Source organism: Triplophysa dalaica, chromosome 23 (genome assembly GCF_015846415.1).
Source record: "Triplophysa dalaica isolate WHDGS20190420 chromosome 23, ASM1584641v1, whole genome shotgun sequence".
NCBI classification, from domain to species: domain Eukaryota; kingdom Metazoa; phylum Chordata; class Actinopteri; order Cypriniformes; family Nemacheilidae; genus Triplophysa; species Triplophysa dalaica.
Window position 1 is genome coordinate 18,559,162 of NC_079564.1, and position 17,794 is coordinate 18,576,955.

Sequence of the window (17,794 nt, forward strand, 5' to 3'; positions counted from 1 at the left end):
CCTTTCAAAAAGGCCACTTGGAGACTCCAAAGGGACACCAAGTAACCAAATGACATCAGGAGTCAACACTTCATACTACATTTTTTATATCAATTCACCACTACTTGGCCCATCAAGACACACAAGAAAAAACTATTTCAGAACAACATTTGTACATTTTAACAAAACTCTTTATTTTGAACAAATATTATATATATACATATATATATATATATATATATATATATATATATATATAATAACAAATATTTCAGAACATTTGTAATTGTAACAATAATTTTTTACTCAAATCTACAGTAAACTTCTAGTTATTATATAGAAAATATACAATAACTGAAAAACTAAAATATTTACAGTATTTACAAAGTGCAGGGAGACATGTTGATCAAGGCAGTCACTAAGGAGGTTTCTTCTCTAACAAACTGGAAACCCAAGCCACTAAAAGACAGAAAAAAGAGAAAGTGATTGTGGGTAAGTAGAACAAATTAAATTTGCAACACTGTGTGTGTGTGTGTGTGTGTGTGTGTTACGTACTTACAGAGTGTACTGCCTCACACCAGCATGTCACATTTGATTCAGTAAGGCCAAGGACTCATACTGCAAAAGAGGGAGACAGAGGGAAAAAGAGAGCGAGAGCAAACAACCAAAACCAACAACAAAGTCCTAACAGATTAAATCTATAAACATTTTATTTTGGAATAATGGAAACACAATAGCTCACAAACAGGATGAAAATTTACAAGTCATCTAAGTGTGCGTGTGAGTGCGTACTCGACCATTACCGTCTCAAGAAGCGATTGCTTCTATCCCTTCACATTCCTCCTCGGAACTGGAAATTATGCAAGGCTCTGACCTAAACTAGGAAACATTTCTGGAACAAGTATTAGTTTTGAATAAACTGAACAATGTAAAAATAAAAGAATCATTCAAACAATGATGGTTAGTATTTTCCAGTCTGCACATGCCAGTCATTGAAACAGTCCCGTTTAGGCAAAAAACACAGTGGCACCTCACATGTTGCACACATCACTGGTGTCTTCTGATGACACAGTCTGCACTTTCGTCGTCCAGAAGTGGTGTCGTCCGTGATGTGTTTTGGGTTGTGGCGACCAACATCAGATGTCTGAGGGGCAGCAGTGCGTGATTTCAAGCCTGCAAGTTCCAGAACGAGCGTTTCCCTAAATGCTTTCTGTGTCAAGGGTTTTTCGTTCCTTGCTCTGGCCAGATGCTGATGCAAAATGAAAGCGTTGACAACAGCAATATCGACAAAGTGATAGAAGAACGTACGGTACCACTTCCGTGTCTTGTGGAGCACTTTGTAGTATCCAATGAGGGCATCAGACAGGTCCACTCCCCCCATGAACCTGTTGTAATCCAGCACTGCACCGGGAATAGGCACATGCACTTGAGACCACTGCCCATCGTTAGCCTTCACCCTCCTTTTCACTGTGTCACCTTCATATGCTTTGTGGAAAGTGGAGCACATCAGCACTTCCCGGGTGTCTTTCCATTCCACAAACAACAGCTCATCTTCTCTAAGCCATCTAATGGACCCTCGTGAAGCATTCCGTGGCAGTCGGTTTCTGATGGTCTTTGGGAAACCGATCCTGTTCGGACGTATGGTGCCACATGCCCAAATCTTCTTAGAGAGGAGGTCTCTGAAAAGCATGGGGCTGGTGTAAAAGTTGTCAACATACAACTTGTAACCAGCGCCCAACCTTTTTTCATCCACAAGTGCCATAACTGAATCATAGCTCAGCCCATTCCGAGACTGCATTGACTTGCCCTCATACACGAAGAACTCACAAGTATAGCCACACAGGGAGTCTGCCAAAACAAAAAGCTTGTAACCCCATTTGGTGGGTTTGTTCTTCATGTACTGCTTGAGTACAGACCTTGCCTTGGATGCCACCATCCTCTCATCTATGGAGATGTTTTGATGTGGATGAAAGAAAGTCTTGCAGGCATCCCTAATGTTGTTATAGAGAGGCTTGATCTTCCCCAAGCGGTCGTAGGCTGATGTACCCTTCCTCTCTTCATTTTCTTCATCATCCTGAGGATCGCTAAGATGAAGAGCAGATGTGATGGTCAGAAACTTCCTGCAGGACATGATCTGAGCAGGAAAGGGAAGACTGTATATCGTGGACCTCCTCCAATAATCAGTCAAGGTAAAGACCTTAACAAGACCCATGTATACAACAAGCGCCAAGTAAGACTTAAAATCTTCCCCGGAGATGTTATGCCATGGCTTGTCTCTTCCCTGATTCAGTTTAGCACCATAGGCATTCGTGTTGTGAATGAGGGTCTGCAGCACAGATGTAGAAAAGAACAGCTGAAACAACTGCAGTGCTGTGTATGATGCAGTAAATAGCAGCTGTGGCCCAGGAGTACGAGCAGGCCTAAACACAGGTTGGGGAGGCTCTTTATCATCCTCATCCACGTTGTGCCATTTCTCCTGTGAGGTGCTGGGGGACAAAGCATGCACTGACTGGCTCCATCTCCCTCTCCCCCCTCTCGCCCGCCCTCCTCTCGCCCTCCTCCCTCTCGCCCGCCCCCCTCTCGCCCGCCCCCCTCTCGCCCGCCCCCCTCTCGTCCTCCCTTTACCTGTACCATTTGCAGCTGCAGCAGATGGAGATGCAGATGATGTAGTTCCAGATGATGACGATGGCTGCCGTGATCTCTTCCGGAGCTCAGCACTAGACTCTGGACACCAGTCCTCATCTGTGTCATTTGAAGGCCTATTTTACAGCACAGTAACAACAACAAAAAAACTATTAGCAGCATTCAGTCAAAATAAAAAACAATATTAGCAACATAAATAGCATCAATATTACATTTACAAATGCCTGTTTGTCAAATACTTTACGCTTATAATGCTCAGCATTATAAATGATTTGTAAAACCAATACTTTTGCTACATATCTTCACATAATATAGATAAAGATAATAACACTTGATATAAGATAATAATACATGTCACAGATACAATAAACTCTTTGCATCTTACCCATTTATGAATAATAGAATATCTTTATGTATTATACATATACTGTTTAGAATAAATAAACGCTTACTAATCTCTGCGCTTCGTGGCTTGTTTATCATGCACATTTTCATTATCGAAACAGCTAACGTTATGACATGATGACACATACACTGCTAATCCACAATAAAAATGTATAAGCAATCGAGAAAAAATGTTGTAACTTACCGATCTAACACGGGATCAAGTCCATCACCAAACATGGCGTCTTCTAGGGAATCGACGCTCGACCCCGAACTATCTCTGTCGGAGACGCATGTCTCCGCTTCCTTCTGCTGCTCTTCGTCGCTGCTCCTCATGATCTCCTCCAAAGCACTTTCAACATCAAAATACATCGTCTGTGGTCGACGATCCATGGTTGAGAGGTTCAGGTGTAGACTTTGAAGAAATCCGTTCACTAAAATGTGCTCCGTGCAGCGAAGCGATGTTGTTCTCTGTACTAGCGGGCCTAAAATGGCGATAGCGCTGTGAGCGCACCGATGCACGGTGGTAGCGCACCGATGCACGGTATGTTTGCGCACGTGATATTCTCCAAATCTGTTTACGTAAACTTCACAAATGGCCAATCATTGTAATCCCCAAATAGTTGGATATTACACCCATTCGTCAAAACTTTTCTGGCCAGGCATTGGATGGGTTTACCCAGTCAAACACCAAGGTGGCCTGACTGACACCTCTGTGGGCCGGTAAGGCACCCTGGGTGTTTTGAATGATCGCAAAGTCTGTGATTGAAGAAAAGAGACGTGAATGGGCGTATTTTGTTCAGAAGATAGTAGATTACGAGAAAAAAATGATTTTGAACGGATCAAAATCAATATTTATACGAAAATGGACGTTGACTCGAAACGCGTATGCAAACAAAGTGGAATCTTTTGAGTTTTTTTCAATTTGTTCATTGTTTTGGATGAAACAGTGGTATGCACATTCAAAGACGACCCTTATAAGGAGATGTATGGTGTTTTTTTTTGGATTCGTCCGAACTGATCCGAACCAAAGGAGTTGAAAGATAAGTAGTGCCGTTTATTTTGTTTATGTTTGAAAGGCCGGTCCTTCCACTTTTTATTTAACCCTTTCCTCTCTGGTGTTTTGATTACAAAAACAAGTTCAGAACACGAATCTTGAGTGTTTTAGCTTTAAAATGATGCATAGTTTATGATAGTTGATCGAAAATTAATGTAAAACAAAGTAAAATAAAAAACGTAGACACGCCCACAAACGCCATGACGGCCCGTCTGCGGGCCGATGCCAGAAAATAGGTTAAAGGAAGCTCTTTCCAGTCTCAGGGCTTCAATAACAGAGAGCAGCGCAGACTCAGTGGAATGACCGCTCTTGAACCCAGACTGGTTGCTGTCCAGGAGGTTGTTCTGGGTGAGGAAGGATGAGAGCTGGTTACATACAACACGTTCTAGAGTTTTAGCAGCGAAGGGAAGTAGGGATACCGGTCTGTAGTTGTCTAACAGTGCAGGATTAAGAGTAGGCTTCTTTAGTAGTGGGGTGATACGGGCCTCTTTGAAGAGTGTAGGAAATGTGCCAGTGGTGAGAGACGAGTTGATAATGTGAGTCAGAGAGGGGACAACCGATGGAGAGATGGCCTGGAGAAGATGGGTGGGGATGGGATCTAGAGGGCAGGTAGTCGGGTGGTTAGAAGAAATTACCTTGGAAACTTCCTCTTCAGATAGGAGAGAGAACGAGGGGAAAAAGCATGTGTCTGGGGATTGACTGTGGTCCATAGGCGGTGGCACAGAGAATTGATTGCTGATGGTGCTCGTTTTCTTTACAAAGAACGATGCAAAGTCGTCAGCTGGAGGTGAGGGGGTAGGCGGGCAAAGGAGAGCAGAAATGGTTTTAAAGAGTGTACGAGGGTCAGGAGAGTTGTTGATTTTAGTGTGGTAATATTGGGTGTTCGCAGAGGAGACATCCGCAGAGAAGGAAGAGAGAATAGACTGGTAGAGAGAGAGGTCAGTGGGTTCTTTTGATTTTCGCCCCTTTCTCTTAGCAGACCTGTGAGAGGCGCGATGCTCACGGAGAACATCAGATAACCAGGGGGCAGAAGGAGATGCATGAGATGGCCTAGATCTAAGAGGGCATAAGATGTCTAAGCAGGAGGTTAATGTGGAGCAAAGGGTGTGGGTGGCGGTGTTAGCTTCAAGGAGAAAGAACTGTTTAGGGGGTGGGAGAGTAGCAGAGACTGCAAAAGATAAGCAAGAGGGAGAGAGTGATCGTAGGTTGCGTCGGAGTGTGACCAGTGGGGAGGCATGTGTAGTGTCTGGAGACAGGTTGTTAGGATTAGCCATGCGTGGCCTTCTGCGAGTTACCATTGGTTTACGAGATGTAATGACAGTGTGGATTTGAAAACACATATTGAAAAATGAAGGAATGTATGAGACAAATAAAGAAAATTGAATAAAGATCATAGATAAAGTGCAATAGTCGAAGTGCAGACAGTTATACTCAAGTGCCTTGTCTGTGTCGTTGCTCGGTGGAGTCGCACAGATAGAGTCGATGGTCTTTACTCTCTTCGGTCTTCACGCGATGAGGGCTGCACGCGACCGCAGCACGCGGTGGTCAATCCCATTTAAATACCCTATTCAATCACGTAATTGAATTCAGCCGGACACGCCTTCCAAATCTCACAATATTAACACGCAAACAAATACAAACTAACAGCGCGTGACTCAGCGGACGCAAACAAAGGAAACGAAACGAAACTGCGTTAGACTCAATAACACACTAATGATCAATTTCACTTACAAGTTCCTGTTGATACTTAAGCTGAAACAAAACTGCTTCTCCCGGTTATGGTAAGATTTACTAACATTTGAGACTATCTGCATAAGCACCAAAAATGATCTTCATTGTTGCTACCTTGGATCTGATGTTTGATTACATTTTGAAGTAGAAGCAGATTTATTTTATTTCTCAGTTGTTTTTATGAATAACTTGATTTATACTCTATGAACCAAATGTAACCCCGCTACAGGTAAGTACACACTAGGTTCGTTTGAATTACAGTTGATGAGGAAATTCAGAACACACAAAAAATAACCATTAACAGTAGATGCCAAAAATCAGAGACAACAATGGGAATGTGTTTACAATTATAACTTGTATTAACTTCAACAAAAAAATTAAACAAACAATCAGATGAACATGCAGGTGAATTGTGCTTATGTTATCAGTGTAAGTGTATTTCTTAGTGATTAACTATCAACCATTGTCCATTGAAGTCCACGTTGCTGAGCTCAGATTGGGTTTTTTCCAAAGTTTAAGAATTCAATAGAATTAGAGTTCAAAAGAAGTTCCAGTAAGGGAAAATAATCCACGGATTGCAAAAAATCATGTGATGCACAGTCCTACCACAGCACTGGAAGGTTGAGAGTTGACATCAAACAAAATCACTACAATCAAACTGGAGGCTCGCCATCTTCCATCCGGAAGAGAATTCAAAAGGGGATCAAAAACCTGGGCTACATTGAAAGAGGCACATAATATTATTCTCAATTTGGTATACATCAGTATATCATGAACAAGTGTGTTAATGCATATTATTAGCATCAAGTAACTCAGCATTGAAATTTAACAATGACTGAGAATGATATGCATACATGTATATTCCACGTATTAAACAAGTGACACACATAATTGTTAATATGGGTCAAAATTACAATTCCTACATCTCTTAACAACCAAATTATTTCCAGTTCATGTGAACACCCTTTGAAGATGACCACAACGTTATTACGTATATCTTTTAAAGGAACATGTAACATCTCGCTACTTTTAACATAAAAAATAACACATCACTTCCTTGGTTATCACGTACTGCATATTACATCAAATTCTATCAAATTTATTATCAAAACCTTTGTAATATTATTAACAACGCAACACAACCATAACAAATAAATTGAAGCACATGCTAACTGCACGTGGCCTACGTATAGTTATTAAGGTGATCATCACTTACCGAGATTCAATAAACATCATCAAAAATGTACTCAAAAGAAAATTATATGACTTCTGCAATACCCTCGAATACGTAACTTTACTTTAAAAGAACTTCAAAATAATAACAGCAAATCTAGCTTGATTTACTCAAATTTTCTTCTCCGCTATCCGTTTACTCCTCGTGTCTCAAATCACTCGATCGCCTCTAAAAACAGGCGGAGCTTAATATTTTTTCAACCAATTGCAATTTCCTTTTCTCAAATGCTCACTGTTGCTAGGCAGATCTTCTTAATCTACTGCGTAATCATGATTGGTTAAACTCTACAATTCAGATTATGACTATTTTGCATTCTTCCTTCTTTTACATAAACGGCATTTATGGGGGTTACACAAACAATAATGTTCACGTGTTAAATTAACATTTGGTTTGGTGAACAAATGTTTATTTCATCTTTAACAATAGACTCAACTGGTTGGGTCAGCGACATCTCGGCCCTGCTGCTGCTACTTCATCTCCTACCCCCGACATCAAAAGGACACAAAAAGCAGCAAGGATTAGTCCTTTTCAAGCAGCTGACCATTTAGTGAGATTTCTTAACGTATGTTTCCCTTATTATCAGCATCCTCAGGTGGTACAGTAGTATTATCTGCTAATATCCTAGTTGAAACAAAATCTTCACAACCTATATATCATTGAAAAGCTCGGTCTCGATTTAAGTTCACAATGGGAATTAGAGTTTTATGATAGGACAAACATATTGAAAGAAAACATGTTAAAGACCTATGGCTTTCATTTTTTTTTGATCAAGGTCTCTTTTATTTTTCAAATATAACAAACAAAAGATATACAATTCACACATGAAATAGTCAAGTCTAGTTCCTGTCCATACAAACAGACAAAACAACTCCCCAGTGCCCCCCACCCACAGGTACTGGACCCTCAGCAAATTTCCATGCATCCCGGCTGTGACGGGGTAAGAGACACGGTCCCTCACTGTCCTTCCGTCCTCATTTCGGGGGCGAATGGTGACAGCGGTGTTGTCTCTCGACCCAGGACCTAGAGTGATCTTTGCACGTGGCCTTTATGCCCAGGTGACGCTGATCCCAGGTCAGCTCCGCGTCACATCTCCCCCAAACGTCAACCTGGTCTCCGATCGCTCCGAATCGCTCTCCTGATCGACGCCTCGGGAAAATCGTAGGGGTGGGTGGGGAAATGGGGCCTAACATCCCAAACCATGCTGGCTGGTTGAAAGGCCGGCTTAATGACGGACTGGATCTTCGGCTGGTCCTCGAGTGGCACTCCCGTCCTCGGCAGCGCTCTCGTCCCGCTGAACCGCTTCCTCGGTCGGCCAGGCTGCCTTCTCCGGCAGCTGGGTCGCACTCTGGAAGGCTAAGCAGCGCACTTGGGTGACTCTACAGCACTCTCCGGCAGCTCCATAGCTCGGTCGGGCGGCTTGCAGCAGGCTCTGGCGGTTGGACAGCTCTGTCGGGCAGCTAAGTAGCGCTCTCTGTCAGCTCGTCCGCTCCTTCTGCCTTCGGGATCGTCCCTTGGTTCGGCGCAATTGATCTCTCTGCCTCTCTCCTATTCTTTATCCCCGGGTTCCTCCCTCTTGGGCGGTCGAGTGAGAGGGCGTGTCCGTCCGGTCCGGGACCCAGGAAGTAAGAGGATTATTACACTCTTCTCCTACCTGCCTCCTACCTTCAATTGCAAGCATTCTCTACCAACTGTGACGGGGTAAGAGATACGGCAGACACAGAGCAACAGTGCAAGCAACCCCAGCGGGGAATTTATTATACAACTTAAAATATACTGTCCCAAAAGGTAACATCCGGGGTGCTCTTAAATAATAATCCACCAGTCCGTGCTTGTGTACGAAGGTCCTCGTCCCTGCTTCCCTCGCTGTCCTTCGGTCCTCCTTTCCGGGGCGAATGGTGACAGCGGTGTTGTCTCTCGACCCAGGACCTCGAGTGATCTTTGCAAGCGGCCTTTATGCCCGGCAGCTAATCCAGCGCAGGTGTAGAGCAATCAGCACTAGCTGCCGGGCTGTTGCCCAGGTGACGCTGATCCCAGGTCAGCTCCGCGTCACACCGGCATATTCAAATATGAGTCTGTAGTTTCATACATTTATACAGTTGAAAGAAAAAGTATGTGAACCCTTTGGGCTTACTTGGATTTCTTCATAAATTGGTCATAAAATGTGTTCTGATCTTCATCTAAGTCACAACAATAGAGAAACACAGTCTGCTTAAACTAATACCGCACAAACATTATACGTTTTCATGTTTTTATTGAACACAACATGTGAACATTCATTGTGCAGGGTGGAAAAAGTATGTGAACCTTTGGGTTTAATAACTGGTTGACCCTCCTTTGGCAACAATAACCTCAACCAAACGTTTCCTATAGTTGCAGATCAGACCTGCACAACGGTCAGGAGAAATTTTGGACCATTCCTCTTTACAAAAGTGTTTCAGTTCAGCAATATTCTTGGGATGTCTGGTGTGAATCGCTCTCTTGAGGTCATGCCACAGCATCTCAATCAGGTTGAGGTCAGGACTCTGACTGGGCCACTCCAGAAGGCGTATTTTCTTCTGTTGAAGCCATTCTGTTGTTGATTTACTTCTATGCTTTGGGTCGTTGTCCTGTTGCATCGTCCATCCTCTGTTAAGCTTCAGTTGGCGGACAGATGGTCTTAAGTTTTCCTGCGAAATAGCCTGATAAACTTTGGAATTCATTTTTCCATCGATGACAGTAATCCGTCCAGGGCCTGAGGCAGCAAAATCAAGTTTACAATTCAATTCAAGTTTATTTATATAGCACTTTTCACAATGTGTATTGTTTCAAAGCAGCTTTACAGGGGCAAACAGGAAAAACAGAAAAGTTAAAACACAGCACAGTGCATGGTATTTATACAACGAGTAAGTTCATTCTAATAAATAATATCCAATTTCTAAATAAATAAATAAATGAATGAATGCAGTCTCCCGGTGAGCAGGCCAACACTGCCCTGCTGTGGCGAGGAACCCAAACTCCAATGATTGATTAATGGAGAAAAAAACCTCAAGAAACCAGGCTCAACCAGGAGGGCCAGATCCCCTCTGACGTGTCATAGCTGCACTCAAACTGCTGACATGTGATTTAAGTTTAGCATTTAATACCAGATATTGTAATTTCAGCATTAATAAGACAAATAGTCCGTCTTTGCTCTTGGTTGGGGATGTAGTGGTCTGAGCTGGGATGGTCCGATGGTCATATTTCTCTTGGCTGGTGGTGGAATTGCCTTAGATGGAGCTGGGATGGTCAGTCAGTCTGCAGCTGTAGCTGGCGTAATCTCAAATTGGGGATGGGCATCTGTCAGTCGTCTGGACACGGTGGAACTTCTTCCTACCTCGGGAAAGCATCCCCAAACCATGATGCCCCCTCCACCATATTTCACAGTTGGGATGAGGTTTTGATGTTGGTGTGCTGTGCCTTTTGTTCTCCACACATAGCGTTGTGTGTTCTTTCCAAACAACTCAATTTTGGTTTCATCTGTATTCAGCAACGAAACAGGGCGGTATGAACTGCAATTAAGGATTTAAAAAAGTCTTCTAGGACAGCAGGCCCATCTGAAGTATATAATAGCTGGTAGAATTTCCTGAAACAGGAATTGATTTTCTCATTGTCAGTACATTTTAGACCACATTCATCATTAATTTCAGAAATGGTTTGATTAGCGGTTCTTTGGCGCAGCTGGTGAGCAAGTGCTCGGCCGGACTTTTCCCCATGTTCATAATGACCATGCCTTGATTTGGAAATAAGGTATTCAGCATACCGGGTGGACAGGAGATCAAACTCTGTCTGTAATGACAGGCGTTTCTTAATTACATCTGCTGGGGAAAAGCTGTGTAGCCTGTCTAACTCTAATATCTCATCTGCTAATTTTTTAATACGCTCAGTGTTAGCCCTTCTTTTGCTTGCACAGTATGAAATATTTGACCCCTTAAATATGCCTTTAGCGACTACCAAACAGTAGATGATGGCATCCCTGGGGTTTGATTGATATCGAGAAACAATTCAATTTCAGACGATATGAACTTAGTAAACTCATCTTCTGACAGAAGCAGAGGGTTAAACTGCCATGAACGATATGTTGATTGTGTATTAGGAATGTCCAATTTCATGATTAGTGGACCATGATCCGAGATGACCATAGCCCCGTAGTCACATTCTTTCGTGAGATGCAGAATTCTTTTATCCAGGAAAAAGTTATCAATACGTGAGTATGTCTTATGCACAGGTGAAAAGTAAGAGTACGCCCTAGAGGTGGGGTTACGAAACCGCCACACATCCGCTACACCATAGGTCTGCAGGAAAAGCTGAATAGAGTGAGCTGACTTCGTCAGGGCTGCCCTCTTAGAAAAACTCCTATCTAAAAGAGGAGAAAGTGCACAGTTAATATCACCGCCAAGTATAAGATGATGTGAAGTCAGGTCTGGTAAACGAGAAAAAAAATTAGTGAAGAATGTAGAGTCATCCCAGTTCGGGCATAAATACAGGCTAACATAACTGGGAGTGAGTATAATTTTCCTACCACAACGACATATCGCCCTGCAGAGTCGGTTTGCACATGAGATGCCGTAAACAGTACATTTTTTCAGTACATCATAATAGCAACACCCCTAGCTTTTGAGCAGAAATTGGATTGATACACCTGGCCAGCCCATCCCCCAACCAGGCGAGAACTATCACAAGAACGTATATGCAGGGGCGTAGCAAGCTTTTCAAAAGTGCGGGGGATGGATGTTTTTGTTTGTTAACAATGAAAACGTTGAATGTAATGACAGAACGGTACAAAAGGTATAACATACAAGATATAAAAAGCTTCCCATTTAAATGTGTGATACTAGTAAAGTATAAAAACACATTCGGAACACATAAGATAAGTCAAAACTCTGTTGTGAAAATACACAACAGTAGACTTGCTAATGAATCAGAAATACTTTAATAATCCCAGGGGGGAAAGACAGTGGAAAGCTTGATAGTGACATTGGTCTGACAGGACTGTGACTGTGACCGCTAAAGAATGCTTACTTGCACCTTGAAAAGGGGAGATATAACGCCCACACAAAGCTTTTTCTCTGGTGGTATAAATAATGCAACAATTTTCTGTTTTTAAACATTAAAATAATATACACTTTTCGTTCATAGTTCTTCAACAGGTACAATCAAACATAATAGGTAAGTACCCACAAACGTATTCAACTAATAAAAAAAACAATGTTCAAAATATCAAAATATATCACAATACACTGCTTAACAAGGACAATTTGTCGCTCCTCCTCGTCAATTCACTGCCTTCTTCATCACAGTTACTTTATACATTGCATGCCACATAAATAAACGAATTTAGCTATTTCTGAACAATATCCCAATTTGCAATTAGCATTAGTCTAAAAACTAAATATAATTCAGAAAACACTCGACATATCAACAAAAAATAAACAGAACATCTCCCCAAACACATATCAAGGTTATTTAAAAACCTCGAAAGCATAAACACTCAAAGTCGCTGGAAAAGAAAGACGTAAATAATCATTACCGTTCCCTCCTCCTCAGCTGGAGCTAACCTATAAATCTAACACTCCAATAGAGGCGGGACTTAAGGCAGAACAGCCAATCACCATCCGGTCATACTCAAAGCCGGTGTTCTGATTGAGTGGGAGTGGAGAGGAGAGGAAGCAGCCGCATCGAGCGCAGACACAGAGCGGCAAGAGAAACGGAGGAGCGACTGCTGTAAGGCGTTTGTACAAAACTGCGGAAAAACTGCAAAAAAAAGTGCGGGTGTTTAACCCTCTCACCGGGAAAAGTGTGGGTGTTAACACCCACATCCCCCACGGTTGCGACGCCCCTGCGTATATGGGTCTCTTGTAAGAATGCAATATCTGCATTGAGCTGTTTTAGGTGTGAGAATACTTTTTTAAATTTCACTGGGTGATTAAGTGATTTGAAATTCCAGCTTATGAAGTTAACAGGGCAACCATCATAACCTCTTGTATTATTTATATTGGCCATATTGTGTATACAAAGAGGTTAGCACCATATATGAAACCCAAAGACACAAAAACATAAAAAACAAATAAGATAATAGTCTGGCAGAATAGCCTCTGTTCGTAGATAGGTCCAGTGATTACCCACCCCCTATCACCCACATGAACAAGGTGATCCCAACAGCCCTCAGAAAAAAATCCACACATGAAGTGTTTGTGAATGGGAACTATAAAGCTTAGCACTCGAGCTCCCGTCAAACCTCCAACAAAAAGAAGATAAGGAATAGTAAAGTGTAGAGTAATACGATTGCACAGTAAACTGCACAGTAAACTTAAGTTCCCTTTCTGTCGGTCTCTCGACGTTGTGTCGAGAACGACAGATGGGGTTCGCCCTTGAGAACCAGTCAACTCTGACTACTATAGAAAAGGCCAATGAAATTTGGCGAATGCAATTTGCATGCCGGGCTCCGCCCCCGGAAATCCGGTATAAAAGGAGGCCGGCGTGCAGCATTCACTTACCTTTTGTTCTTCAGAGCCATCGCTCATGAGTACAACTCAGGATTTAATCCTCTACAACTACACGCTGGTGCTACGACGTGTTACAGCGGATCGTCCCTTCCTGCAGCGACCTTCCCCTGGGCGTCTCGGCGGTTCCGGAGGTGTTAGAGATTTTTTCTAAAAGTCCTTTTCAGGACTGACTGAGCATTCTCCAGCGCGGCATATCCCGCTGTTCTCTTGGGTGTGGCACCCTCATCGAGGAGGGGGATGGACACGATCGCTGCATTAGGTGTCTGGGCGTCCAGCACACTGAAGCAGCGTTCGTTGACACATCTGCCTGCACTGCGGGCAGATTGTCATTCAGAAGTTGCGGTCACGGGTGGCTGTCTTCCTACGGGAACCAGCCACCATTTCGTCTGCTACCCGGGCTGTGACATCTGTTGCTACGGCCCCGATGACCACCCACGTAGCAGCGTTAGAGATATGGGGAGCCAAGTGCTCACGGGCCGATCGCACCCCGATTCGCTCTTCTGAACGTTCCCCAACCGGCGGTGGCATACCATCCGGATCCTCACGCACACACTCGGAAACGATGTGTGACGTAGATGAGATGTCGCTCGCAGCATCGGAGGGAGACTGGCATCCGACTCTGCCGAAACCAAACTCCACCCCCAGCGGTCGAGTTCAGGAGGAAGCAGAAGTGATGTCATCTGTGCTAACCCGGGGATACGTGGTTCCTGAGGTCGGTGCACCCCGGGTGCCATGTTTTTCCCGGAGGTGCATGAGGAGCTGTGTAAAACTTGGAACGCTCCACTCACGGACCGTTCCAGTGAAACCAGCTCTGGCTCCCTTACTTCCCTCGATGGTGAGGCAGCCAAGGACTGCGTCGAGATCCCCCGGGTGGAACGTCCGCCTGCGGTGCACCTGTGCCGCGGACGGCTACCACCTGGGGGGGATCGGCCACTCCTACCGTCCAAAGCACGTAAGACTTCGGCATCACTGGTGTCGAAAGCTTGCGATGTTGCGGGCCAGGCTGCCTCCTCTCTCTATGCCATGGCCATCCTGCAGGTCCGCCAGGCCAGGGCGTTGAGAGGGCTCCACGAGGGTAAGGCCGACCCGGGTATAATGCAGGATCTCCGTGCCGCCGCTGACAGCGCTCTACGGGCGACTAAGGCGGCGGCACGGGCCCTGGGTCGGACGATGTCCACGGTAGTGGTCCAGGAGAGACACCCCCGGCTATACCTTGTGCAGAAGAGTGACACCAAGGAAGTCCGCTTTCTTGATGCACTCACCTCGCAGGGTGGGTTGTTGGTAACACCGTCGAGGACTGCGCTCAGCAGTTTTTTGACGGTGAAGCAGACAGTGGCAATTAGCCACATTTTTTTCACGCCGCGACTCGGCCGCCTCCACCCTGTCAGCAACCTCCTCGCGAGAAGGGACACTGACGGGAAGACCCCAGGGAGAACAACATCGGGCCCGAACCTTCACAGCCACGGCTCTGATCGGTCGGTACGGGACGACTCCTGCCTCGTCACCAAAGCCGGGCCCTTTTTAGGGCTTGGCGCCCACTTACTCACTGAGTTTTCTGTTCTCCCCGGGTTTACTTGCAGCCGATCGCACACTCCACTGGACTGTGCTCGGCGAACCGACCTCACACCCTGGCGAGGCGTGAGGTCGTACACATACGACAGCCTTCACCACTCTCTAACCGACAGTGCGTGCCGTTGTCCCACCAGGCAGGTAAGTAGGCAGAGCAAACCTTCCCTCTGGGGACTCCCCACGACATGGTTAGCTCCGCCAGCCGACGAACCACCCCCCGTGGGAATGATGAAGCAGACCGTCCCCTTGGTCACCCTGTCACAATCCCTGGGAGCTCGAGAGCTGCCCACACTGTCTCGCTGGCTAATGAGGGCGGTCCGTCTTGGTTACTCGATCCAGTTCGCCAGAGACTCTCCCAAGTTTCGGGGCATCATCTCTCCCTCTGTCAGAGACAGGGACGCCTCCGTAATTCGGGTAGAGGTCACCACCCTTCTGGCAAAACGGGCATCGAGTTCGTCCCTCAAAACCAAGATGTTCAGTGGGTCACGACCCGCACTTCATCGTTCCCAAGAAAGACGGCGGGTTGCCCCCAAAGGCTGCGTACCCTGAACAGAGCACCTTCACAAGCTGCCATTCAGGGTGCTCACACAGAGGCGCGTCCTGACATCTATCAGGTGTCAGGATTGGTTCGTGGCAATCGACCTGAAGGACGCTTACTTTCATGTCTCGATCCTCCTCGACACCGGCCGTTCCCACGGTTCGCGTGCGAGAGGCGGGCATATCAGTGCAGAGTCCTCCCTTTCGGTCTGTCCCTGACCGCCCTTTCTCCCTGAGGGGAGGAAGGCGAGCGGGTACTAAACTATCTCAGCGACTGGCCTATCTTGGCACACTCGCGAGATCTGTTATGTACACAAAGGGACCTGGTGCTCCGGCACCTAGGTCGATTGGGACTCAAGGTCAACCAAGAGAGGGGCAAGCTCTCCCCAGTGCAGAGCATCCTCTTTCTCTGTATGGAACTCAACTCTGTCACCATGTCGGCGCACCTGTCCGCAGTTGTGCCCAACCAGTGTTGAACTGTCTGAAATGAACATTTTAGGCAGACAGCGGTCCCCCTGAAACAATTCAGAGGCTCCTGGGACACATGGCGTCCTCGCGGGTTAATACCCCTTGAGTTGATGCACATGAGACCGCTCCAACACTGGTTTCAGAGTCGAGTTCAGAGGAGAGCGTGGCACACCGGCAGCAGGCGCATGGTGATGCCGCCCTGCTGCCGACGCACCATAACCCCTAGTCTTTATGACTTTTTCGACGGACTCAGGTCCCTCTGAGCAGGTTATGAGGCAGGTCGTGGTGACGACTGAAGTCTCCCTGCAGGGGTGCGGTGTAGTGTGCAACTGGCACGCAGGTGGGGTGTTGGACGAACCCCCGCCTGCGCTGGCATATCAATTGCCAAGAGTTGTGGGCTATGCTACTTGCACTGAGCAGGCTACGGCCTCTCGTGGGAGACATGCACATGCTGTTCCGAGGACAGCACTATAGCTGTAGCGAATACAGATCGTCAGGGTGGCGTTCGCTCACAGCAGCTAAACACAACTTGCTCGACGCCTCCTCCGGTGGAGTCAACAGGTGACTCGTTCCATGCAGGCCACACACCCCGGGCAAACTGAACTAGACAGCCGACGTGCTTTCTCACCAGTTTATGCCTTGTGGAGAGTGGCGACTCCACCCCCGTGCAGTCCAGCTCATTTGGAGGCTGTTCGGGTAGGCCCAGGTAAAACCTGTTCACCTCCCGTAACACCACCATTTGCCCGCTTGATAGTCCCTGCCCTCGGCACGGATATCCTTGCGCACAGCTGGCCGCGGGATGGGCGGAAGCACACCTTCCCCCCCCCAGGAGCCTTCTTGTACAGACTCTGTGCAAGGTCAGGGAGCAGGAGCACCAAGTGTTAGTGGTTACACCACACCGGTCTAACCGCACTTGGCTTCAGAGCCGATGCTCTGGACAGCGACTCCCCCTGAACCATTCCCCTGACAGAGGACCTGCTCTATCAGGGGAAGGACACGTTCTGGCATCCCGGATCAGACCTCTGGTACACCCATGTCTGGTCTCTAGACGGGTCAAGAAGATCCTGAGATGGCTACTCCCCCTCTATGGCTGAGACCATCTGCCAGGCTAGGGCCCCATCTACTAGGCGGTTACACGCCTCTAGACGGCGCCTCTTCTCGTCCTGGTGTCTCTCTCAATGAGAAAGACCCACTGAGGTGCTCGATCAGGATTGTGTTTTCCTTCTACGAGACTGGAGACTAACATCTCCCCTCCACACTGAATGTGTATGTAGTCGCTATTGCCACTCATCACGACTCAGTCGGTGGAAAGTTTCTAGGGCAACACGACCTGGTCACCAGGTTCCTAAGCAGCGAGAGGGCATAATCCGCCTCATCTCCGCTCCATACCCTCTTGGGACCCTAAGTGGTCCTGGGGAGCCTCAGGGCCCCCCAAAGAGCCCCTCGGAGGTTCCGATCTTCCTTATAGAGTAAGACGGCCCTCCTGACGGCGCTCACTTCCTTCAAGAGGGTAGGGGACCACCGAGCATCCTCCGTGTCCCCGGATTGCCTTAAACTCGGCCCTGGAAACTCTCACGACCCAGACACTGGTTAAGAATAGGCATTCCATCCATCACCAAACAAGCACCCCCTGGGGGCTGGCTGGGCAGAGCAGCCTTCCCCCTTAGGCCG

At 46.3% G+C, this 17,794-nt stretch overlaps 1 protein-coding gene across 2 annotated transcripts; it reads right to left on the reverse strand.

Moving 5' to 3' along the window:
* Positions 1-265: 265 nt before the first annotated feature.
* On the reverse strand, positions 266-5,056 carry LOC130413299 (piggyBac transposable element-derived protein 4-like). 2 transcript variants are annotated; one of them, XM_056738391.1, is made up of 3 exons: positions 3,212-5,056; positions 539-2,738; positions 266-438 (listed from the first exon to the last, which is right to left on the reverse strand). In XM_056738391.1, the coding sequence occupies exons 1-2, from the start codon at positions 3,397-3,399 to the stop codon at positions 941-943; spliced, it is 1,986 nt and encodes a 661-aa protein (XP_056594369.1). In that variant the 5' UTR covers positions 3,400-5,056; the 3' UTR covers positions 266-438; positions 539-940. The 2 variants fall into 2 exon arrangements, with proteins under 2 accessions (XP_056594369.1, XP_056594370.1); XM_056738392.1 differs by having other exon boundaries at positions 535-2,738.
* Between the last annotated feature and the right edge of the window lie 12,738 nt (positions 5,057-17,794).